At 43.4% G+C, this 27,140-nt stretch overlaps 1 protein-coding gene across 3 annotated transcripts in view; it reads right to left on the bottom strand.

Annotated features, from left to right (window-relative positions):
- Window positions 1-334: 334 nt before the first annotated feature.
- LOC133886139 (uncharacterized) overlaps window positions 335-27,140 on the bottom strand; it is a 51,113-nt gene continuing 24,307 nt past the window's right edge. Inside the window, exons 2-3 of one of the 3 annotated variants that reach the window (XM_062325872.1) lie at window positions 22,988-23,040; window positions 335-1,824 (exon numbers count right to left, since the gene is read on the bottom strand). In XM_062325872.1, coding sequence (XP_062181856.1) covers window positions 604-1,824; window positions 22,988-23,040 — 1,274 coding nt within the window. In that variant the 3' untranslated portion in view covers window positions 335-603. The remainder of the gene's footprint in view (window positions 1,825-22,987; window positions 23,041-27,140) is intronic. The other 2 variants (XM_062325873.1, XM_062325874.1) reach the window with 2 other exon arrangements.

Here is a 27,140-nt window from a genome sequence, read left to right as displayed (position 1 = left end):
ATGAATCGGCAGTAATACCACATCATTACTGACCTATTAGAAACTACCAGTGATGGACCAATATATATGCTGGTTTTCAAAGTAGTGGTGGGTCGAACTAAGCCAAAACCACATTTCACTAGCAAGAATGAAAGGTCCTAGTCGGCTTTAAGAGTTGGATGATGCATTTTACTTAGTTTGAAAAATGTGGGACAAAAATAACCCCGCAAGATTGAGGATAAAAAAATCTCTTTGGAAACACGCTTGCCCAAATCGTCGTGAGGATGCTAAGACATGCGATTATGTATTAAAGTGTTTCATCGAGTCACGTTTCTTTGTCAGTACAAATGATACGAATCAAGACAAAATAACATTTTATTCAAAGGTCAGAACTATTGAAGCGATATGACCGTCTCCGTGATCGACTAGAGCATATCAGTTACACATGTATCATCATTTGCAGTACCGTGCATTATCATATATGTAGCAATGATAAAGCTGATTTCAAAATCATATAATAAGTTCTTGACGATGATAATTTATTCCGTGCATGTCCAAGATTGACGCTTGATGACCAAACGAGAGCCATGTCCATGTCTTTCCTCAGCCGGCGAAACAGATTGCTCAGAAGATATTTGTGACCTCAGCTGGGCGCAGATACATGACAAGGACAGCAGAAACGAAAGTGATGAACATGGTTGCATATGTCGCATAAGTCCATGCCTTTCTACCGAATGCCCAGCTTTCCATATCTCGCATCTCAGCATAAACCACAATGCGGACCGCATAGATCAGGATGCTACACATCGCTGAGAGCACAAAGCCTTTTAACCACCTGCTCAATGATACGGTCCTGCCGCTTTTGATGCTGTACATCGAATGGATGGCCATGAGTGCTGCGAACAACGCAGTGAAGTACACCAGAAGATATTGGGAGAGCTTGGCGTCTTGTTCCCTCAAGGTGTTAGTTGTTGGGTGGACTTCGTGTGCAGGTCTTTCTGGAACAATCCGATTTGCAGCATAATGGTTTTCCCACCAGAAGAAAAGCACAGCAACGACGAGGATGGCAATGAACACGAAGAATACATAGTCCCGCAGGATCTTCTCAGCTGCCACGATGCTTGCCACGACGAGGAACAGCAGTGCGGCATAGGCGAGGATGGGTAAGTATACCTTAGCCATACGGCGTCTGTTCTTAATGAACAGTATGCGGGTCGGCACCGTGCTGAGAATCACCACGAGGAGGCCAAGGACAACACTGTAGAACAAAAAGCATTCAGGTGCCACTGCAATGTTCCCATAGGTCAGGTTTGACGAGCCCTTCACGTAGCCAAGGACTGTACCAGACAGCCCTGCAAATGCCATGGAAACGACCTGGGCAGACAAGTCAAATCGGAGCTTCAGTTCTGCCATGTAATTTCCCCAGTTCATACCAGGTCTGTATGTGCTGTAAAACGTCTGCCACCAGAAGTAGGAGACTAGTGCAAGGACTAGGAGTAAGAGAGGAACCACGACCACGGCGTGGACGGTGTCCAAAAACAGCAGTAGGAAGGCAGCAGCGAGCATTCGCAGGACGGTGGACCAGTAGGCTATCTTGCATTGCCACTCGACCTGCTGTATCCACCAACTGGTCTGCATTCCGGCCACATGGATGAAGAACGACAAGACGAGGCTCACCAGGTAGAATATGCTCCAAATTGACACAATAGTTTGTTTGTGATATTGCATCTTCCCGAAGAAAGACAGGACCAGGAACAAGTTCACCATAGGGACTCCATAGCTGAAGAACGCAGAGAGTGCGTCATCGAGCTTCAAATTGTAGTTTGATTCATGGCTCCCCTCAGCCTACAACAAAATAGAACAATCAAAAAAACTCTCCGCAAACCCTTCTATAAATCATCAAACTACTACACATTTTCTACATTCTTTTTTTTTTTTGAGATTTCTTGTACAGACCAAATTATGTCAGGCCAAGTTACGCGATTTCTACCAATTTGACAGTCAGACCCTATGTTATGTTAAATATCTAACCAATTTTTTGGGTTCATGTCCCATGCAAAGGGTGGTTGCATGGCAAATGACTGCGCAGTTAGTAGTTGCATATCCGGCAGATGTTCAATTGGTGGTTGACTGACATAATATAGTTCCTTCGAGAACTTACAAGAAATAGTGCAAAGGAGTGTCGTGAATGAATGAGAAGTAGTTATGGAGAACATATGCACTTACCGGGTCTTCAATGAATGAAATTGAAAAACTAAGTTGAAATGTGTCTTGGTTTGTATGTGGTGAGTCATTGACAACGTTAGATTTGAAATGATTTTGGTTGGTATGAGCTTGTTTGTGTGTGATATTGTTTATGGGGGAACTAAAGTTTGAATTGGAGCAGACTGTTTCAGAGTCCAGAAAATTATGCCTCACTGGAACATCTGGTGTGTGCTTTTTTTACCACACCAGATAGCCGGGTATTACTGTGAAGTGAGCACCAGAGCATTTTTCAGTGCTGAAGCACAAATAGAAGCAAACATCAGATGGTCCGGTGATGGATTTAGAGAACGTCAGAGTATTTTCTACAAATAGGAGATTTTTAGCTCTAAGATTGATTATGTATGCTGGATAGTCCGATGCTAAGTTTGTAAACAGAAGAGAATGCGTCAGGCCTTTTATTGCAGAGAGGTTGAGGAAGAGTGGTTCGATGGATTGGCACACGGTGGATTAGTAGTAATGGACATGAGATCACTGGAAGCTTTCATCAGACCTTATCTTGCAGAGAGCAAAATTTTCCTGGGACAGATAGCGCTACAGTCATCGGATGGTTCGGTGTTCAAAAATAGAACACACCAGAACATCTGGTGTTTACGTTTTCTACAGAATGTGCTTTAAGTTAAAGTTTTTAATTTTGTGCTAACTTAGAGATATTTTGGAGTGTGGAGAAATGTGTTTCCTTATTTCAAGGTGTGCAGGTGACAGATGAAACTTGGCGGTCAACAATGGGTGATCAAGGCTAAGTGGGTGCTTGGTGCCGGATGATCAAAGAAGGCTGGGCAGAGTCAAGGGTGATCCTAGTTGTACACATGAAGGTCAAGCAAAGCATGAAAATGAGAATGAAGATAGTGTGTTGTCAAAGTCAAGCGAAGGAGATGCCGGTGCAAGTGACAAGGCGGCCCAAGGGATCGGAACTAGGAGAGCTTGCCGGCGGTCAAGATCGCAAGATGGAGGACACGCGTCATCATCAGAGCGCTTGCTTCAGGTGAAAGCAAGCGGCGGCTAATCACGCTATGAGAAGCATGCTCGGGTTTCACGATTTGACCTCAAAACCGTGGGAGGACTGGAGGAGTACGTGGTAGAATTGATAGGAAAAGTACCTCTAGTACTTGTCTTCTTAGGTACTTCTCTTGTATGTTGGTACTCTCATAAACAGTCTAGCGTGCGTTGCGCAGTGTACTGGTGAAGCTAAATATGTAGCTTCTGCTAGCTATTGCTCACAGATTTTGTTGATGGTTGCTACTTTGAGGGATTTTGGGTTGAATTCAGAAGTGTGCCACTTTTGTGTGACAACACCAGCGCCATAAGCTTAGCAAACAACCCAGTTCAACACTCCAGAACCAATAAACACATAGATGCGAGATTCCATTTTCTAAGAGATCATAATAAGAAGGGAGACATTGAGTTGAGGTACATAGATACCCAACACCAGCTAGCCGATATATGAACAAAGCCTCTAGATGTTGCAAGATTTGCCTATTTGAGAGGAGAGCTTAGTGTGTGCCATCCTATGACATTGTGTAAAGGAAAGTTGTCCTTTGTACATACTCTATCTTACTTTTGTTGCATTTATATTATATTTCATTATGTAAGATAATCATAGTAGTTGAGTTTTGACTTATATGTTTTTTGCATTTTCAGTTGCTAGACTTGAATTTGGACTAAGTTAAGTAGTTATGTGGAGTAATATTTTGATCTTAGGCTCTTCTTGATGCCTTGACATGATACGTTTCAAGCAAGCTTGTTTTCTTAAGATGAAATTTGGTAATTTTATGAATTATGTAGGCTACGAAATGCTACATTCTTGATCACCATGTTTGTAATTGCTTAGGCTCAGTCAATGCTTGTGTTAAGGCTAGTTTCATGAATATCTTGCTCTAGGTCTTCTTGATTCAAGACAATGGATCGGGGAATATTGCACTTTGTTTTGTATCTTTGTTAAATGTTTAGCTCATGATAGAACATTGGGGGAATATGTGTTCCTTTTGTCATAAAGACACTACTTAACTTGATCTTGTGACCATCTTGATAACCTGTGTGAATTGAATAATCGTGAAAAATCGAGTCTCTTGGGCTAAAATGTGATCCAATGCGGTTGTCTTGAAGCCTCAAGGTGTTTGCCGTATTGAGTTGCGCGATACTTTGCTTGGATAAGAGGCAACTTGAGGATGAAATGAAATTCAAAGAAATATGCCTACCTGTTAAATTATTTTTAATCACTTGATCAACCTAAGTCTTGGTTTCATATCTGAGCGTTTACAAAGCCTACTATCATGAACACTTGTTTGCCTAGTTTGAGGTTGAAATTGGCTAGTTCTTAATGCTTGTATTGTCTCAGCATAAGTGGATGCTTATGTGGTAGTCACTTTGGAAATGATTCGGCTATGTGAAATTAAATGCGCCAACCAGTTCTTCGGGTTTACCTTGCCAAGCTTCATGCTCTCATGTCACTGTCTCTTTTTTGGCCTCTATGTGATTGTGAGCTCTACGTTCTACCTTTCAGAGCCCTTTGACATTTCTAGCTCTTGCAAATGCTTTGTGGTATACTAGTAAAAGATCATTTAGGATTGCATGTTCATAATGTTTTATCCATGATGTTTGCATTGCCAAAGGGGAGACATATGCATAAAGGTGAGGATATGCATAAATATGCTTCAAAGGAAGAGAAATGAGAATATTTGCAACAAATCTCAAAGGAAAATGAAAAATGTGGATTCATCAAGGGGGAGCATTTTTTTTTAGTCCTTGAGTTTTTCTTCCTCTTTTGAGGGTTGTGGTTTGTCTTTGCCTCTGTTCAGCCTTTTGCAACCTTTCTTATGCCAAATGGCATGGTTCTTGTTCTTTCTCGAGTTTTGGTCACTTAGACGTGCTTCAATTCTTCAACCCCAAATCTTTGTGTTTTGAGGGTTGTCAATGCACTCATCAAGGGCAAGATAGAGAAACCAAATTGAAAAGTGCCTTGGTTTGCATGTGATGAGTCATTGACAACATTGGATTTGAAATGATTTTGGTTGGAATGAGCTTGTTTATGAGTGATCTTGTTTATGGATAATCAAATTTTGAATTGGAGCAGACTGTTTTAAAGTCCAGAAAATTATGCCTCATCGAAACATCCGGTGCGTGGGTTTTTGACCACACTAGATAGTCTGGTATTACGGTGAAGTCAGCACTGAAGCATTTTCAGTGCTGAAGCAGAAATGGAAGCAAACACCGGATGGTCTGATGATGGACTTAGAGAGCGCCAGAATATTTTCTGCAGAGAGGAGATTTTTGGCACCAAGTTTGATTATGTACGCTCTATAATCTGGTGCTGAGTTTGTGAACACCAGAGAATGCGCTGTACCTTATGTTGCAGAGAGGATGCAGAAGGGTGGTTTGGTGGATTGGCACACACCAGATTATCCAATGATGGACATGAGATCACTGGAAGTTTTTACCATACCTTTTCTTGTAGAGACCAAAATTTTCCTATAATATATAGTGTTACACTCATCGGATGGTTCGGTATTTAGGAACAGAACACACTAGGACATCTGGTGTTCACATTTTTGGCAGGATGTGTTCTGTGTAGAAGTTTTTAATTTTGTGCTAACCTGGAGATGTTTTAGAGTGTAGAGAAATGTATTTGTTTGTTTCAAGGTGTGCAGGTGATGGATGCAACTTGGCGGTCGACGATGGGTGATCGGGGCTAAGCGGGTGCTTGGTGTCAGACGATCAAGGATGGTCGGGCGGAGTCAAGGGTGATCCTAGCTATACACATGAGGGTCAAGCAAAGCTTGAAAAAGAGGATGAAGATGGCGTGTTGACAAAGTCAAACGAAGGGGATGCCGATGCATGTGAAAAGGCAGCTCGAGGGATCGGGAGCGGGGGAGAGTTGCAGGCGGTCAAGAATGCAAGACGTAGGACACACGTCATTATTAGAGCACTTGTTTCAAGTGGAAGTAAGTGGAGGCTAGCCACGCTTTGAGAAGCATGCTAGGCTTCCGTGGTTTGGCCTCAAAACCATGGGAGGACTGGAGAACAACCTGGCACCATCGTAAAGCTTACGTCGAGGCAAACCCAAGTCATGAAGACACCGATGCCATCTGATGAATGGATAAGAAAATGGACTAAAATGTCCTCAGTGATAGGTAGGAGTGTATTACAAGAGAGGGGCATTTTGGAAAAAAGCTAGGAAATTTAGGGTCAAGTTTTCTAGGCCTATAAATAGAGGTGTAGGGCTACGAGAGAGGATGAATCAGCCAGTTTAGCTCCTTGTACCACTTATATGAGAGCATTGTGCTACAATTTTAGAGGAGAGGAGGATGAGTACTTAGCATATGGAATAGGTGAGAGTTTTGAGAGAAAAATCTTTGTAATCTGCCTAAAATAGGGCTGACCTCTTTGCGTATGCTTGAATTCCCCTCCTTCTAGTTTTCCTCTATTGGTTTCCTTGCCTTATGTGCAAGTTTTTCCTTTTCAGTGTTGATTTTCGTTTTTCCTTTTGAGCTGAAATTTTAACACCTTGGGAGGTTGTTATTCTTGATGGTAAAGGCATAAAATTCACATACACATGCATATGGGATAGGATCTTGAATTCCTTTGCTTTTATACCATCATCTTGAAGATCTTCTTTACCCGGTGTTCATCACTTATTCCTTGAGTAATCTTTTCTCATTCAACCTTTATGTAGGGATGATTCATGGATTAGTTTGTTGTGGAACCTAGCATTCTATTCCAACAATGGGATCCATCTTTTGTTAAATCTTCATGTTTGGTTTTTGACCTTTCTCAGAAACTCCAGACTCTCCGGTCCCATCTCCGGAGTCTCAGGACTTTCTAGGTAGGTGTAGTTTTTTTTGTGCTTATTTGTGTTGCATTCTATTATAATTCTCTTTTAGAGGTGTGTTGGGTGATCGAATAGGAGAAGACCATCTATTTTATAAGAAATTTGTTGAGGCACCTCTGTACTGCCCTGGAGATCTAGAATACTTTGAGTGTTTTTGATGAAGGCACTAATCAGATTATGGCCAAACACCAAAGCATGGAGAGATGATCTACATTTCATTTGTGGTTAGATTTATTTGTTCGATTTCTCTAGATTTGAATGTATGTGATTATGACATGATGACCTAGATCTCCAATTTTCTAGTAGTGGTTTAAGAAGCAAAAAAGGTTCAAATCACCTCTAAATAGATTAAAACCCAGCTCCAATTTTCTAGTAGTGAATTAGGAAAAAAGATTAAAATCAAATCTAAATAGATCAACATATTGAATATGAATATTGTGCTATAGTGATGGCACATCAACCCACTAGTCGCAAGCAGACGTGGCAATATTTAGAAGATGGGTCTTTCGACCCAGGCCAAGTGCCAGAAGGTGATGGTCCATCTAACATAGAGCAATCAAGATGTGAGGTAATTCAATAAATTATATGTGCATTTTGAAATATTTCATGGTTATCAGTTCAATGGTCATTATACATTTGCAAATGTAGTGGATGTGGATGTACAAGGCTGATTGTTGCATCCTAGAGTTCTTTCATGGCGTGGAGAATTTTTTGAGGGCTACCATAGCATACAAGAAGCCAATAAACAAACGTGATGATTACTATATATGATGTAAATGCATTGATTACAAGAATGACAAGCAGTTCTCAGACATAGAGCAAATCCATGTACACTTGTTTCGTAGGGGTTTCAAGCCTGGCTATATCTGCTAGACTGAGCATGGTGAACATAAGGAGGTTGTGCATGAAGAGTAGGACACAATTGAAGAAGACGGATGCAACGATATGATGGCTGATGAAGATATCGATATGTCGATGTTCGAAGATACTTTTGTCGGTAACGATGATGACAACATAGAAGAAATATTACGCAATGTAGAGGGATACATCACGAGTGATAGGCAACATGAAAAGTTCCAGCGCATAATAGAGGACTATAAAACACCAGTATTCCTAGGCTGTAAGGAATGCATAAAAAGATGCATGTTGTGCTAACATTGTTTTAAATGAAGTCTAGCAATAGTTGGTTTGGTAAGGGCTTTAACGAGTTGTTATGATTCTTGAGTGACTTGCTTCTAGAGGGCAACAAGTTACTTAAAAATACATACAATGCTAAGCAGATTGTCTGCCCTTTAAGGTTGGAAGTAGACAAAATACATACATATCAAAACGACTGCGTGTTGTATCACAACGGGGATGCAGACTTGGAAGCATGTCGCGCCTGTTGTGCATCATGGTACAAGCACAACATTGACGATATCGATAGCAATGATGTAGGTGAGAATAGTAAGGATAAAAGACCCCCTTCTAGATGGTTTGGTTTTCCCTATAATCTCCCGTCTGAAGCGATTGTTTGCCAACAAAGTGATTGCTAAGTTGATGCAATGGCACACCGGAGGGCGCAAAAAAGATAGAATGTGTAGACACCCTATTGATGGAATGCAATGGAGAAACTTTGATACAAAATACAAGAAATTCAGAGCTGAAGTAAGGAATATAAGGTTCAGGTTGAGTACGGATGGGATTAATCTTTTTGGCAACATGAGCAATAGTCATAGTACTTGGCCCGTGACTCTCTGTATCTACAACCTACCATCTTGGTTGTGTATGAAGCGAAAGTTCCTTATGATGTCTTTGCAGATTAGTGGACCGAATGAACCTGGCAACGATATCGATGTGTATCTTCAACCATTGCTTGAAAATCTCCTTGTACTATGGAAAGATGGCGTATAGGTGTGGGATGAATACAAAGGTAACCTTTTCACCATACGCGCAATGCTATTCATAACGATCCAAGATTGGCATCCACTTCCTAAATTATCGGGACAGACTTTAAAAATCTACAATGGCTGTGTATGGTTCTTGGATGAAATAGGCTGAAGAACTGTAAGAAAATAGTCTACACGAGTCACCGTAGGTTTCTATGCCTGGATCACCCATAGCACATGAATAAAAGAGCTTTTGATGGGACAGTGCAGACTCATCGAGCTCTGAAAGTTCACATTGGGTACCATAAATCCATCGATGTAATGCTCGACTAGGCTACAGAAGGTTCCTATGGCTAAAAAGTTGAGAGGGATGGCATTTTTCAATTGACGCTTCACGCACATTGCTGCCAAAGGTCCCGATGACTTGAAAGTTCAGGGACCAAAGACCCAACGAAAAAAATGCAACAAAGAATAACAAGAATTCATTCTGCAAATTCATCAACATCAGCGTCTATGAAATTTTTGTACATTTGGCTAAGACCATGTTGGAAAGCTATACCTCGCCTTGCATAAAAAGGCTTCGTCGGGTCTAGCGGGAACTCGACATATCTATCCAAAGAGGTGCCAAGCAAAGGCACAGGCGGAGCATAGTGACCTTTGACAAATGTCCCTCCTTACGAAGGCTGAGGTCATCTCCAATAATAAAATTGAAAAAACCCTAGCGGAGTTTCATAGTCTTCGTCATTTGGCTTAGGCTTCAGCTCGAGGAGCCCTAGAGGAGGTTCCTAGTCTACCTGTTCTATCCTATGGATTTCTCACCCGACCATTCAGATCTCTAACTCCGAAGCACAAAATGACTCCCAAAATGCTTTCGAGTTAGCGTTTCTAGTGTCATATACCCTAGCATTCGCTCGCCAATATTTATCAAACCCTATATCAGTATGGCAACGATGGAATAAATCCCAACATGTCCATGACATGAAAAGGTTACCCCGCATCATGGTTATGGGAATAACATCTTTAACTACCTATGCAGAGTCCGAAGGTAGGACCTGAGCAGGTAGAGAAGATTGTCAAAACATCTAACAAGAGCTGAAGCAAAAGTATATTACCAAGTATTCAAGGAAAGTCAAATGTTTTGATCACAAAGACGGTACAGAATCACCCCTCACTCACACCTGCTCTGGAGACTTAGACATATTCGATGTTATGGTGCCTTCTGGCTAAGGGGCAGGCGGCAAGGTTGGTGGGGTAGAGGTTGTTGCATAGGCCAAAGTACCCTTGGTCTTTGCGGCAGCCTGCAACTAAAATCAATCAGAAATAAGTGAGAGGGAATAATGAAACAATGCTAATACATCATGATTAGAAAATATACTTACTCATCGGCGGTTGTTCTCCACCTCTTGGAGGGTGAGGTTACGCCTGTGTTTGCACAAATAATTGCTGGTGAAAGCTTTGGTGATGGCCTTCTATGCTTTTGACACCACCCCGTTCGACATGTCAGGGGTTGTGGAATGAAGGGCTCTGGAGCACCTTGTGGTGGTTGCAGTTTGTCATCTCTAGAGATTATATAAAGCTTTGGCCAGAAATCTTGGCACAAAAGTCACCATATAAGTGGGCTGCTTCTCAAAGGCCTTCAGATGATTCTGCAATCCACCTGAGTAGGCCATCGAGGTCACCGCGGTTGAAGGCTGGAGTTGAGGCCGAAGTGCCCAATTCCTGCATAGTTTGGCAGATCTGGCCCTCATCACCTTTGGCTCCAAGGCTTCAACATGATTTTGGACCGCATCCCAGGTGACTTGCCTTGCCTCATGTAATGCTTCGATAAGGCGTTCATTTCCGATCTTCTCAGCCACCAAGGATGTACGAAGTTCCAGACTATCTTTTTCGGACATCTCTACATCGTGACAAAAGGTGCCAACCTCCTCCAATTCTTGCGCTTTCACAACGACATCTTTTGTCTGCTGAAGCCATTTGCCAAGATTGCCTTCGGCCTTCTCCACTCTTGCGAGCAACATGTCTCTCATTTCCTGCACCCTTCTCATGCAAGCCTATTCTTGTTCTGCACACTTGTTCATAGCGAGCGAGAGAAGCATGCCCTATAACAAAGCTATAAGTACAGGTATGAGAAATTAATGCAAACGGAAGAATAATAATAATGAAAAACTAGATCAGCTGTCCCCCACCTCTTCGGTCTCCGTAGCCCCAAGACTTTCAGAGGAGTCAGAGTCCGAGCTCGATGAAGATGAGCTGTCTGACTTTCCTCCCACATCTTCCGCCTCTTTGATCCCTTCTCCGCTCTGAAGTGTGGTATCCCTCTCTTCCACCATTGTCTCAGCAACAAGTCACGAGATAGGTACCTCCTCCTCATCATCATCGGTGTCAATTAAGAGGGGGGCGATGTCACTTCGCATAGAAGTCGAAGCGTGTTTTGGTGATGAGATGGGCACATTTGCAGTCTTTTACAAAGGCGCCTACCAGATGGGCATAGCTTCAATAGCTTTGGGGGCCCTAAGGTCCTCATCTCCCCCCAAATCGCCAAAGCCAGTTGCCGAGGTCTTTCCTTCAAGGTGATGGCTTTCATTTTTCCTACCTCCTTGAGCCGAAGGGTTGTCACCTTTTCTCTTCTTTTGCGCTCACGCAGCGGAGGTCTCACCAGTGCCAGCGTTTCAAGGATGGCCCTCTTAAGTACAGCTCGCCGATGACCCAAGCAGCTTTGGTCTATCCTCACTGGCAAGGCTCTGAAGCTCAAATATTCAGTTGATCCAGCGACTGATGGCTTGTTCGGCACAAGTTTGGCCCTCGGTTAGGGTGAACTTCCCCAAAGGAAGCCAGGCTTCGGGCTCCACCTCAACGACCATCACAGTTGTTCCAAAGTACAAAAAATCTTAAGAAAAATAGCAGGAAAATCATAGGTTAATGGAAATTAGGCCAAAACCAAATACCTGGTTTTCCCTAAAATTGAACTAGGGGCGGCAGAGTCCATTTGGCCCCTTTGGTTCGAAGGATTGAATCGTCCACCCTTCGCTCCATGGCTAGATTCTGGCAGCGATGAACTCATTGACAAGGTCGTGAGTGCTCAGATGCTTTGCACACCATTTGAACACTGCCTGCTAGGAGTTTTTCAGTGGCACATCTGAGGTGCAATTACTTTTGTATTCTTGGCATTTAGAAATAAGATACTCCTTCTTATCTACCTTATTGTAGAACCACCAATGCATCCAGTCCTTCAGCCATTTGTTTTTGTTGGCCACAATAGGTTTAGACAAACCTACTCGATAAGAGAAGTTCATGCAACCGTATTGGACTTCACACCACACGTCATCCTTGAAAACTGGCTTCAACTGGTGATGGAGTTGGTGGGCGGCAATGAAGGCTCTGGCTAATGCCTTCACTTCTTTTGATCTTCCCACTTAGGCAAAAAGACATAGCCGAACAATGTTGTTCGGTGTCAACTGATGGAGAAATATCTCAAACATCTTCAAGACCTTCTCCACCATCTAATCATAGGGTAGGAAAAGTCTAGCTCGGAAGGAATCCACGAGGACGAGGGCTTCATTGTCTTCTGGCATCGGAGTCTCCTGGTTCTTGGGAAACCTGACCTTCGAGAAATCACTTATTAGTACTTCGTTCTTCAGATCGGCCATGACTTCTTCAAGAACCTTTGACTGCCCGAACTAGTAGGTCTTTGGCTTAGCAGATTTGCTTTTCAGATCCATCAGATCAAAATGCCTTGGCTTCAGTCCGAAGTCTAAAGGATTACGAAAAGATTCGGGCAGAGCGTAGAGAGTTGAGCACATGGGCTTGAACACACAGTTGCGGTAAGATCCAATGAACCACGGGTAATCTATTTATAGCGGTCAGAGCACCAACTCAAAGGCAGTTGAAAAGACATGCAATGGAAATTGAACCATCGCATTAATGGTAGTTTAGATAAATGAATAGTAATAAGCGTATTGAAAGTCAAACCATCTCACCAGAGTAAAATTTTCACTTATAGAAAAGTTAGACCCTTCGAAACAACAAAGGGGGTTGATTAACCAGAGGTAACTCGTATAGAAAGAGGCCTTCGACAGGTCGAAGGGGATTGCGTTTGGTGATACCATCTAATTTACGGGTTTAGCCCATCGAGGAGGAACCTTGCCTGTGGGGGGCTGCTGTTGGGGAATGGTCTTACATGCCCCCTTCGGGCCTTGAGTCGAAAACTTCTGCGGCCACCGCAAACTAACAAAGCTTAGTTGTTATGGATCTATCATGTTGCATGAACCCTTCGAATAAGCCAAAGACACCCTTCAGACAATAAACAGCGTAGGAGAGGTTCCAACGACTAGGATGGGTGAAGCCTCCGCTGGGCTGTTGGAGACCGGTCGAGGTAGCTTCGCTCGACGTCGTGCATGAGTCAATCGATGGGACACCAGAAAAACCCTTTGGCAAGCCAAAGATACTTTTGGACGCTCATCGCCGTAGGAGGAGTTCTAGCAGCCGGGACAGGCGAAGCCTTCACCTAGGCATTTGGAGACTGACCAAGGGTGCTTCGCTCGATGTCTCGGGGGAGTCAACTGAAGATACACCGAAGGTGCTACCGAGCAAAGACCTTCGGGAGTCCAAGCGCAGGGAGGACTAAAGCTAGCGGGCGAAGGACATGAATGGCAAGACTATAAATAATCTAGATTTACTTAGAATATTACCGTATTGCCCGCGAATATGCCAAGAATGTGACAATTAGAGAGGTACTCTTATAAACTGTAACAAGGAATGGTTGGGTACGACCTATAAATAAAATAGAACTATAACTGATAAGAAAGGTGACATTAATTACAGTAAGAGCTTCCCCCACTTTGTGTTATTTCCCTCGAGTCTTCAGATCTCTTCAAGGTCTGAAGGCCCATCACTCTAGTTGGCAATGCTAGTTTCCAATAGGACCACCCCACCACAACATAGGTCGAGCCCAGATGGACCGCACTATAGGTGGGGGCCAAACTAGATTTGGGGTGCACAGCCCAATCTATCAGTCATCTTTCCAAACAAGCCCTTTATTTCCTTTACACATAAGTCCGTAGAAATTAAAATGAGTTGCTCATGACTATAACATACAAATAAATCTGTGAACATTCAATTTAAAGTTTTAGTTAACCTTGCTAATAATTATGTGATTTAGCATGATTAAATTGTAGAATCATGTTGATATGCGTTGAGCTCATAGTTGATTGGAGTGAATAAGCGAAGAAGTTGAAGATAGGGAATCTTTGGCTAAAATGGATTGGAAGTGCTTCCAATCGTTCACAATTTGTTTTTATGGGTTGGATTGTGCAATGGGCAGACCACACGCCTTGTGAGTAGATCACATACTACCTTCCTTCCCCCAACGAACCGACCAACGGAAGAACTGTTCACTCCGTTCGATCAACCGGTAGCAACTCCGCGATGATTGGAGGAAGCCATTGTGAGGCTAAAAATTTGAGTCCCAATGACTTTAGAAGGTACCGACGGCTGGACAGAAAATGTTCCAAACATAGTTCTTTTCGACTTTTTGCCATTAAAAAAACAAGAATAGTAAAAACAAAATAATGGGGTTATTACTAAGTCTCCAGGGGCCGGAACCAATCTAAAACACCATGTGTCACCCATGGCTTGTCTGTTACAGTTCCTCACTTTTAGGGAAAATGCAGAAACCCATATAAGTCACTTGGATTTTGAGATTCCCCCAAAAGCTATTTTGTTGCAAAAAAAACCCAAGAGCTATTTTGGTTTTGATATTACCATTTTTGCATTTTTCATATGCATAAGTAAATATATAAATATATATAAACACATATATATGGTAAAAGAAGTTCTATATACATATACACACACATATATACACATATATGTATACACACTCATATACATATAAATGTATCTATATATATATGGAGAACATTTTTGTACCAAAACTAAATCAAACCTTTTATAGGTAAAAAAAGTTCTCCAACTGAATTGAGTTCTACTCGTAGAGGCCTACCTAGTTGGGAATTACATCCTACTGCAGAAGCCCAAATGTTGCCTTCTTAATTTCTGTGTCATTAGATAATATCAAAATAAATATGCACAACTTCTGGGGAGAGTTGAAGCAATCATATTGTCTGTAAAAGCAACTTTGAAGTTTGAAACTTGTAGGTGTATGATGGTGTTTTGAAGGCAACAAGATTCACGAGTGTGCAAACCTATATACGTATACGTATATATGCTCCATGTATATACTATTTGTAACATGAGATACTCCCTATGTTATGAGATACGTATGTAAGAGTACATACTACCTAGATGACCAAATATGCTTCCTATATACGTATATAGGCATATATATACATGTATATACACATATATACGTATGTATATATGTATACATGCATATATATGGAGAACTCTTTTTACCATATATATGTGTGTGTATATTTTTATATATATATAATGCAAAAGGGGGAATATCAAAACCAAAAAAGCTTTTGGGGGTGTTGGGGTAGGAATTCGTCTTGTTCTAGCAAGTACGGTGAGCGTTTCTTCTAAGGAGGAGACTCAAGCTTGGAGACGAAGTTTGAGAGCAAGGAACACCACAAATGTATTGATAGTAAAAATATGGACTGAGCTAGGGGGAGTATCACAGGAAGACTTTGTGATTATGCTCCTGCATGCTGAGTTGAGCAGGCTCCTTCTGCGGTCTTCTGGGTGACCACAACCCCCTATTTATAAGGTAGTACGTAGCGTAGTGTACAAGTTATCACGATGTACAAATATTTACGGCTGGCCGAATTACTGGACCTTATCCTGGATAACTACCTTTTACCCGACATAGCTGATAAATATCTATCGTGGTAACTATTGTGGTGCCTGCCCCCTAAGGGGTGAGCCGGTTGCCTCTGGGTGGGGCCTTTTGCTTGGTCTGGAGGCCGATGACTCTGGAGGGACCTTTGATAGCGATCGTCAACCATTATCCTCAGGCTGGTCTATTTTCCCCCAATAGTACCCCCTCATTCTCTGCCTCGATGTTTGGAGGGGTGACAGGGTGTATAGAAAAACCAACTCTATCCTGGGTTTGTAACAAGAATGCCCGAAGGCCATTCCTCGTCCCTGAGGATTTTTTCGGTGGGAACTGCGGGCGTTGATGGTAAAGCTCAAGGCTAACGGTGCATTGGTGATGGCAGCACACCCTGGGGTTATGCTGAGGTCAGAGGTGCAGCCAGTGTCGAAGTCAGAGTCGAAGACCGAAAACGTGTCAGCAGAGGAGTTACGTTCAGGAGCCTATTGGAGTTGGAGTATGCGGTATCGGGACCCGAGGCATAGAGGGGTGTTGATGGAGGTGATGCGCTCCGGGGTTCATGCTGAGACCAATTCAGACTCTTTGGACTTTTTTTTCTAATGGGTCTTCTTGCCATTTGAGTTTGTCAGAGTGGGAGATTACGTGTGGGATCGAAGGAATCCCCATGTTTGCCAGTTTGAGGACGGTAGCATGGGATGTGTCACTGGCGTGTTTCTGACTGGATAATGCATAGGTTCTTTTAGGGTCTTGTGCCCACGCCCCTGGCATGGGCCAAAAGGAGTGTAGGTCATTAATGTGACAGGACGTTCACGCAAGAAAACAAGGCGTTACCATGGTATGTTACCATGTGTTGGTGGAACCACCGGGATATGGCCATGGGCCACCAGAGATTAATGAGGGACGCTATGGAGCGATGCCTCGTTGGTTCCTCTTCTCTTCCTGGGCGTACATGGCTGCCCGGCTAGGGTATAAAGCTGGGATCATCCGACTGGATTTATCACCGCCTCGCAAGCAAGCACTCAACTTGACTTTGAATATGGCATAGTCTTCCTCCCCATCCTTTTTGGAAACATCAATGATCTCGGCTGCTTCTACTGGGGCTGTGCCATTTCGGCCACCATAGGTGGCGCCAGTGGTTGTCCATCTTCCGTCGCAATGGGGTGGACAGCTGCTTGTCGCGCCTGCCCAACCCTCAGTTCGGGAGACCATGCCTATCAAGATCATCGATATTTATGACGATGATGAGGAGATCGACTGGGATCTCCTGTAGAGGGAGAGTGACGAGGAGGAGTGGGCTTCGGCAGCGAGGGCTAGGAAGAAGCGGGAGGAGGCCCCAATGGTGGCTCCTTCGGTTTTTTCTTCGTCTTTTGATAGCTCGAGGGCTGGCTACTACATCAGCTTCCGTGGGGGGAGGCCCCGGATGAGGTGCATACACCGCTCCATGTGCGGCCCCTACCGGGATCCGTAGGAGGTGAAGGTGGCCTTCATGGGTGCATCGTGGACATCCCTGTTTTGCCATTCGACTATGGCCCTGCCGCGGACCATAGTTGTCTTTTGGCACCTTGTACTCTTTCTCCCCCTGGTTTGCTCACTTGGGGTTTGTCTTCTCTGCAGTGGCCTTTGTACTATTTGCTTCTAGGTACATGTCCTCCAGATGCACGATTTGTCTAATAATATAATTTGGACCTTTGCGGGTGATTGTATCTCTTTTTGGGCCGAAGTGTAAGGGGATCCTTTATGCAGGGGACCGCATGTCTATGTGCCTTCATGCCTTCTAACCGCGCTTCTTCGCCCCCTTCGTAGGTGATGGCTAGAATTTCGTATGACCGAGGTATCGAGCCTTCGCATAGATCATAGTCGGTTTTGTTCCTTCTAGGGGAGCGGTGGTCCTCGACCCACTCGGCCCTTAGCCGCTGCCCAACTCTGGAGGTAATCCGCCCAGAGCCTGGTGATGGCGTGTCGAAGACAAAGCCAAAGGCAAAACGATCGAGGTGGTCCTCGACCCCCTCGGCCCTTAGTCGTTGCCCAGCTTTGGAGCTAATCTGCTCGGAGTCTGGCGATGGCGTGTCAGAGGCGAAGGCAAAGGCCAAGCGGGAGAGGTGGTCCTCAACAACCTCGGCCCTTAGCCATTACCTAGCTTCAGAGGTAATCTGCCCGGAGCCTGGCGACGGCATGTGGGAGGCGAAGCCGAAGGCTAGGCAGGAGATGTGGTCCTCGACCCCCTCGGCCCTTAGCCGTTGCCCGGCTCCGGAGGTAATCCGCCCAAAGCCTAGCAACGGCGTGTCAAAGGAGAAGCCAAAGGCCAGGTGGGAGAGGTGGTCCTCGACCCTTAGCCATTGCTCATCTTCTACAATAATCAGTTGGGGATTCCATACTATTTTCCATGCCACGCGGAGTGGGCTTTTACTTAATGTTAGTATGATCTTCATAAATGACGTATGAATCGTGTCCTTGGATGAGACTGCATGGTAATGACTTTACCTGTTACCATACATTTTTGAGTCATGCGGGCCATACCTGTTCCTGCGGGGAGCACTTATACCCCTTTGTCTATTGGTTGTGCCTATCAGGGGCTAGTTTGCTTCGCACCACTCTGGCACGAAGGCGCTTGCCTTAAAGATGCCGGGGGATTTTATCCAATAGGTTTTTTAGAACCTCTCTGTCTGGCGGAGGTTTTTGGAAGACATTCCCGCTTGTGGGGGTTTTCGGAAGTCTCTCCGTCCTGTGGAGGTTTTGTAAGACTCTCCGTCTTGCGGGGAGGTTTTCGGAGTCTCTCTATTTTGGCGGAGGTTTTGCAAGACTCTATGTCCAGCGGAGGTTCTATAGGGCTCTCCGTCTTTCCAAGATTTTCGGAGTCTCTCCATTTTGGCGGAGGTTTCGCAAGACTCTTCCATCATGTGGAGGTTTTGTAAGACTCTTTGTCTTTGTGGGAGGTTTTGCAGGACTCTCCGTTTTTGTCACAGGTTTTGAAAGTTTCTCTGTTTTTGCAGAGGTTTTGCAGGACTCTCCGTTTTTGATGGAGGTTTTGTAGGGCTCTTCTTTTTTGCCGGAGGTTTTGTAAGTTTCTCCATTTTTTCCAAAGGTTTTGTAGGACTCTCCATTTTTGGCGGAGGTTTTGTAAGACTCTCTGTTTTTGCCGGAGGTTTTGCATCCCCTTCGGCATGAATTAATAACTTTCAGAAAACCTAGGTAGTCTTGCCTTCCAGGTGACTTAGGCGTGCTATGCCAGCAGTGTGTAGGCTTGTCGTGCTCCTGAAGAAACCTAGGCAGTCTCGCCTCCCAGGTAACCTAGGCATGCTGCGTCTATGGGAGTGTAGGCATTTTGCGTGGTTATGTATTAGTTAAGTTTTGCAGTCTACTGTTAGCAATAAGTAGCTAATTGTAGAATAAGACACAGCTAGGGTGGATGACTATTCACAACTCATGTCAAATGAATATGTAACTTAAGTTCTACTGCTTACTGCTAAACAGGGACATAATCTAGATTTACCATTTCTACATAATGGCTATCTATTGTAAAAACTTCTAGTAGTAAGGTTGGAGGCCTCCAACATATTTTTATCGTACTATATGAAAGATATACCAGCTAGGTCAACTATCTATAGGTAATAGTAAGCGTACCTTTGCCAGAATAAGGCCTCTATTATGAGGCTTGAAGGGAGAGGTGGTCCTCGACCCCCTAAGTTCTTAGCTGTTGCCCAGCTCCGAGGGTAACCCGTCTGGAGCCTGGTGATGGCGTGTGTCAGAGGTGGAGCCGAAGGCTAGTCGAGAGAGGTAGTCCTCGACTCCCTTGGTCCTTAGCCGGTACCCGGCTCCGGAGGTAATCCATCCAGAGCCTGACGACAATGTGTGTCGGAGGTTGAGCTGTAGGCTAGTTGGGAGAGGTGGTCCTCGACCCCCTCAGCCCTAAGCCACTATTCGGCTCCAGAGGTAATCCGTACGGAGCCTGGCGATGGCATTATCTGACTCAGTCCTCATCGCTGGGATATTTCACCATCGGTAGCGGAGTTGGTGGTAATGGAGCGGGGTCGGAGGGCCAAGGATCTGCCTGGGAGTTTGCCTCAGTCTTCCAACCCCTGTACCGTCCTTCGTCAGTTCCCTCTGTGGCTAGGTATCCTGCTTGTCTTTTGAGGTACTCCTCCCGGAAGGTGTTGAGGGTTCGGTAGTCGTTGGTGTCGTGGCTACACCCTGGTCAGTGTAGGATACACACGTATGCCTCTGGGGGGTACCAGAGATTGTGGTTGACGTTGAGGTCACTACCGAGGGCCGCATGCCCCGGAGACTGTGGTTTCCCCAGGGCCTCCTTTCCTTTAGGGAGACCATCGGGGTTGTCTGGTGAACTGGTTTTTGGAGCCGAAGTGGCTCTGACTACGCCTCTCTGGATGAGGTGGACTTAGGGTTCCCTGCACACGGTTGGCATCATGAGGGCTGCATCAAAGGCACTGGCGGAGTCTGCGCACTCCAAAGCATTGCGCCTCTTCGGAACCTTGTTTCACCGGGGGGCCCGAGGAGGACGCTGGGTGGACAGATTCTCTGAAGGTGTTGGCTCGATCGGGGTGTCCCAAGTGCTGTCGAAGGAGTTACCTTGAGACCAAGTCCAGGCGGGAACATTCCACGGTTCGACCGCCCATAACCACTGGAAGGCGGCCTGCTTGGCTGCGAGCTCAGCCACGACCTCTTCCAGTGCAGTGAGGTCTTCGCCATGTAGGGCTAGAAGGACTCTGTGCCGTCTGGAGTTTCTCTACTGACCCAAGGTTCTGGGATGGTCAAAGCTAGAGGGTATACGTGATGTGTACGGGTGAGACAACAACGCATATGGTTGCATGGTTGCAACGGTGGATATGGCGGCTAGCGCATTGGTGATTTTTCTGGTGGATTCCTACCTCTTTGGCACTTCTATGTTCGATCGCCACGGTCGGTGCCACTGTTGGGGCAAGTACGACGAGAGTTTCCTCTAAGGAGGAGACTCAAGCTTGGAGACGAAGTTTGAGAGCAAAGAATACCATAAATGTATTGATAGTAAAAATATGGATTGGGCTAGGGGGAGTATCACAGGAAGATTTTGTGTTTATTCTCCTCCATGCTTTGTTGAGCGGGCTCCTTCTGCCCTCTTCCACGTGATGACGACCTGCTATTTCTAAGGTAGTACGTAGCTTAGTGTACAAGTTATCACGACCCCCTATTTATAATCTAGGGCATGGCCGAATTACTTGACTTTATCTTGGATAGCTACATTTTACCCTACATAGCAGATAAATATCTACCATGGTAACTATTGTGGTGCCTACCCGCTGAGGGATGAGCCGGTTGCTAATTGTGGCCCAGCGCTGCCCTACCGGGGGTATCAGGACGACTTGCATCGTGCTGGGGTGTCAGGATAAGCAGCACTTGCACCAGCATTAATTGCTTGTAAGCCTCGCATCAGGTCGGCCGTAGGTGGTGTCCTCTCTTTCCCTGATATTAGCTCTAGAGGCCGGCTGCATTTTTAGGCTTCGGAAGGCTGTATGGGCACCGGAGGGATGGCCCGAAGAGGTCCGCAGCCTCTGGGGATAAGGCCTCCTACTGAGTTCGGAGGCTGAAGGCTCTGAAGGGATTTGCTGTAGCTTCAAGTCTTCGGAAGGCTACGTACGTGCCAGAGAGGTGGCCCGAAAGGGTTCGCAGCCTCTGGGGATAGGACCTTCTGCTGAGTCCGGAGGCCGAATGCTCTGGAGGGACTTTAATAGTGATCGTCAACCATTATCCTCAGACTGGTCTATTTTTCGCTAACAGGGGGGTTTTGCGACAAAACAAATTGGGGGGAAGAATCTTAAAATCCAAGTGACTTATGTAGGGTTTTTTTTCATTTTTTCCCTTGCATTTATATTGCAGAAATCTTGCGATTCGTGACTGGGACTCTAGTCGAATCATCAACACCCTAGTTATGTGAGGCCTTGTCTGCCTCCATTATTTTGTAGCGTATGTAAGAGATGCACATGCGTGTATGTGCATACGCATGATGACTTAGTGTGTGTCTTTCTTGTACCCTCTGTGAAAAAAAAAATGAGGGACAAAGTCATTACCAATTAAGAAATCCAATTATTTTCCACCTATTATATCGTTATTCATACATGTCTACATTTGGACATCCCAAATTATGATTGCTCAAATGATCTTGAGCAAATGAAATTTCTAATCACTACTACAGAAATAACAATAGGCGACCGGATATCACCGTCGGCATAAAAAACCCAACAGTGATATTATATCACTGTTGCTTCACAACATCAAGTGGCCTTAAATGAGCGAGCTAATAAAAACCGACAATAATAAAGCGATAGTGATACTACATTATCACTGTCGGTTTATGTTGTGAACTGACAATGATTTGAAGATATCACTATCGGTTCATGTTGTGAACCGATAGTGTAATTATCATTATCGGTTCATGTTATAAAATGACAATGATAAAACAAATATTATCGTCGGTTTCTATTACAAACCGATAATGATATCATTATTATCACAGTCGGTTTTTATCTTAAACTGACAATGATAAAGATTCTATCACTTCTGGTCAATGCCATGAACCAACAACGATAAGAGTATCAATGTCGATGATTCTAGATTATCATTGTTGCTTATTTATGATTGGTTCGAAAACCGGAAGTAATTTCAGTTATGAAGTAGTAATGATAGGGTCTTTTATAGTCAGTATATATAGATGGTACTTACAGCTCCAACATTACTTGTATGAAACATTCTGCATATGTACAAACTTCATTTTTTTTCTTCAAGCATGCACATGCATGCATATATATCTATGATAACAAAATATGCAGTCCTCTAGTAGTTGTGGCGCTTAAAGCCCACGTGAAGTTGTGTGTGGTGGAATTAATCTCAAATGAAGTGTTTAGATAAGTTACGGCCAGCAAACAAACAATAACATTTCAAACATAATAACTCTGGATGGTCCATTTTATAATAAGGAAGAACGAAGTGTAACCAAGGTACTATGTATATATGGGCCCACCAGCATGTTGCCTAGGATATAAATAGATTTCGGATGCGGGTGCTACATAAACTAGTTTGTAGGAATGCATAAGTTAGCAAGTAGTTATCATAATCTAACTTTATGCCAAGCGGAGCCTTTTGGGGCTAATAAAATGGTTAACTAGAAATATCACATAAGATTAATAGTTCTATACTATTCATACTTTACTGTAAAATATAAGTGCATTGTTACTGTGCTGATGGGAGAGGAAGACATTCATGTACCGGAACATCCACAGATATAAAACCGTCCTGACCATGACGTGAACCCATTCCTTCTAGCATAAGAAATAGCAAGAACAAGGTAAATACATATATCAACATTTGTCTCAAAGAAAAGAAACTGACTTAACTATCTGTCCAGTATTTATTCATTATGATTAATAAATTAGCTGGATTAAATAACTCAAAATACACACACAATTTGCTGCTTTTTGCCGATTACAGTATCGACTCGTTTGGATCAGGTATATATGAACCGTCTTTGAAATATGCCATGTCACAGATGGCTGCAGCCATTAACCATTTTTGATAAATAAAGTATTATAGCCGGTTGGTGTTAAAACCATCTATGAAAATACAATTATAACATAAAGTTTGTATTTAGAACCACTGATTTATCAGTAACATATAATCACCTACGGTTCAGAAACCGTTAGTTCAGACATAAAGTGACATTTTAGCCAACATCAATAGCTTAGGCATAGACTGACATTTTAGTTGTTGACGATTTGTAACCTACCAACCTTATGAACATGCAGAAGGAGTAGGGGATATTTCCTGTAGATGAATCACACAACACACACAAAGGTTTATACAGGTTCATGTCTTCGTTAGGATAATAACCCTACGTCATATTTATCTTGTATTGATTTTCGAATCTATTTACATAGAGAGTTCTTGGCTAGCCTAGATGGATCTAAACCTAGTCTAGGAGCTACCTTATGTGTAGTCGGGGAGAGTTGCTAATGTAGATCTAAAGTATAGAAGGCTTTAGGGTTTATAGCTCATGTAGACTATAATGGCTTGAATGGACTTCTCCTCACTACTACAGAACTGGCCTTATATGCCGGCTCATCACTGTCGGTTTCTAATGGGCCGACAGTGATGGGGCATCACTGTCGATTCATAAGCCGTGTGGGAAGAATCAGCTATCGTGGCTTATTAACTGGTAGTGATAAGGGTCATCACTACTGGTCGATGGATTGAGCCGGCAGTGATGCCCTGCTCCCTCATCACTGCCTGCTTAATCCACCGACCGGCAGTGATAGCATAACACCACTGCCGGCTGGTTACATGAGCTAGCAGTGATGTCACGGCTATATAAAAGTCGCCCTCTCCTTCCGCAAGCTCGAGCACAACAGAGAGGAGCTCTGTTCTTGCTTGGTGGCGGCCATTTTTGCTCACCAGGATCTTTATGGCTTCAAAATTTTGAGGAATCCTCATGCCCTAGGTGTTCCAAGGTGTGCAACTTCCTCTCCAATCCATTTCTATTTGAATTTTATTTGCTAAATTGCTCTAGATTTTGAAATCATGGAGATGAACCTATTCCCATGATGTTTTGAGACAATGTAGATGCAATTATACCTCATTTATGATATGGAAGCTTCAATTCTAGTGGAAAGTGTCCTTATTATTGATTTATATTAGCTATATGTATGAGGATATTTATTTTTGGTTTTTAATGAATTAGAAAATTTAGCCATGATATTAAGGTATATAGCAAACTCTAATTATATATTTTTATATTTTAATTAATTAGCAAGCTCCAATATAGAAACTTTAGGTATGAGCATATTTATGGTTGATTTTTAGTGAATTAGAAAATTTGCCATGATATTTAGGTATGTAGAAAGCTCCAATTATATTTTTTGTATTTTAATTAATTAGCATGTTCCCAATATGGAAACTTTAGGTATGAGCGTATTTATTTTGATTTTTAATAAATTAGAAAATTTTGCCTTGATATTTAGGTATGTAGTAAGATACAATTATATTTATGTATGAGCGTATTCATTTTTTGTTTCCTTAATGAGTCGTAGATAAAATGTTGAATAATAAAGAAAATTTCTAGGAATGGCACCAACAAATACTCATCGGAAGCGGACGCGAAAGCATGCAAAAGGCGGCTCCTCCAACCCAGGCCAATTTCCAGTAGGAGATGACGAGGTAATTAATTTGTTGGTAATCGTAAAATGTTCTAGATGTTATGAATTTGGATTTACAATAATGATATAATTGTAGATAGACATAAGATGGATGGACAATGCGAGCCGTGTGAGCGCAAAGTGCAAGAATGGCGTGGATTGTTTCCTGGTACAAGCCACGACACACAAGTCACATACACAGTCTCAATACATGTGTTGTCCGATGATGATCTAGAGGAGATGTTGGCCGACGCTGACATCGATGATCTAGAGCAGATGTCGCGCGATGGGGAGGGGAACTTCACCAATAAAAGAGAGTTTCAAAAGTTCTAGTGTATGTTAGAGGACTTTAAAACACTATTGTTCCTAGGCTGCAAGAAGGAGCACACAAAGTTGTGTACCGTGCTTTCATTGCTACAATTGAATGCAAGCAACGGGTGATCTGATACAAACTTCACAGACTTGTTACTGTTCTTGAAGAAATTGCTTCCAAAGAAAAATGTACTGCCAGAAAACACGTACCAGACCAACCAAGTTTTGTGCCCATTGGGGTTAGAAGTACAGAAAATACATGCATGTCCAATCGATTGCATGTTGTATCATAGAGAGCATGCAGACATGCAAGCATGTCTTGTCAGTGGTGCAACACGGTACAAGCGTGACGGTGATTATATCGATGGTGAAGGAAAGAAGAAAAGGTGCCCCGTGAAGGTGATGTGGTATTTTCCAATAGCCCCTGTTTGGAGCGTTTATTTGTGAACAAAAGGCATGCCGAACTGATGCGGTGGCATGCCGATGAGCGCAAGAATGATAGAATCCTGAGACACCTCGCTAATTCTACGCGGTGGAGAAACATCAATAGGAAATACAAGAAGCCCTTTGCAGAAGATGTGAGGAATATAAGATTTGGGTTGAGTACGGATGGGATGAATCCATTCGGCAACATGAGCAGTAATCATAGCACTTTGCTTGTGACTCTATGTATCTACAACATTTCTCCTTGGTTGTGTATGAAGTGGAAGTACATTACGATGCCGATGTTGATACCAAGGTCGAGGCAACCTGGCAATGATATCAATGTCTATCTAAAACCATTAATGGAAGATCTTGTAATACTGTAGAACGATGGTGTGCATGTATGGGATGCATACAAACGAGAGAATTTCACCCTACGCGCAATGCTATTCATAACAATCCAAGATTAGCTAGCTCTTAGGAACCTATCAGGCTAGACTGTCAAAAGCTAATGTGCATGCGTTAATTGCTTCGATGAAACAGAGAGCTTGTGGCTGAAGAACAGCCAAAAAATGGTGTACCTAGGTCATCGTAAATTTCTTCGTAAGGATCACCCGTACCACAGCAACATGAGAGCTTTTGATGGGAAAGTTGAGACTCGCTCACCTCCTAAGCCTCACGATGGGAGATAGGTATATGAGATTGTAAAAGGACTTAGGGTTATCCTTGGAAAGGGACGCGGGAGTACACCGGTTCCGAAATCTAATCTTAGAGCTCCTATGTTCAAAAAGAAATCTGTCTTTTATGACTTAGAATATTGGTCGGATTTCGTGATTCGACACGCAATCGATGTCATGCACATTGAGAAGAACGTGTGTGATAGTTTGATTGGTACGTTACTAGACATACATGGCAAAATAAAGGATACACTCCAAGCACGGAAGGACCTAAAATGTTTGAAACTCAGACATGATCTACATCCCGAAGAGATGAAAGAATGCAACAAATATCTTGGCCCCGCGAGCCACAATTTGAGCAAGGCGGAGAAAATTGCAATGTGCAAGTGCTTGCATGGAACCAAAGTTTCATCTTGTTACTCCGCCAACATAAAGAGACTAGTAAACATGAAAGACTTGAAATTAACTAGCATGAAGTCTCATGATTGTCATGTGATGATGACACAGATGCTTCCAATTGCAATTAGAGGTATTATGCTGCTGAAGGTCCGAAACTCAATCATAAAGCTGTGTTCATTCTTCAATGCGATATCACATAAGGCCATCGATCCGACCAAGCTAGATAAGTTGCAGGAAGACGTGGTTGAGACTCTATCCCAGCTTGAGGAGTTGTTCCCTACATCATTTTTTGATATCTTGGTGCATCTCATTGTTCACATTGTGAAAGAGATACGGATTTTTGGCCCCATGTTTCTGCATCAGATGTACCCTTTCAAGAGGTTCATGGGAGTTCTTAAGAAATATGTTCATAACCAAAAT

The sequence above is a fragment of the Phragmites australis genome, chromosome 12 (genome assembly GCF_958298935.1).
Source record: "Phragmites australis chromosome 12, lpPhrAust1.1, whole genome shotgun sequence".
In the NCBI taxonomy this organism is placed as follows: domain Eukaryota; kingdom Viridiplantae; phylum Streptophyta; class Magnoliopsida; order Poales; family Poaceae; genus Phragmites; species Phragmites australis.
This window is presented reverse-complemented; position numbering and strand designations above follow the sequence as displayed.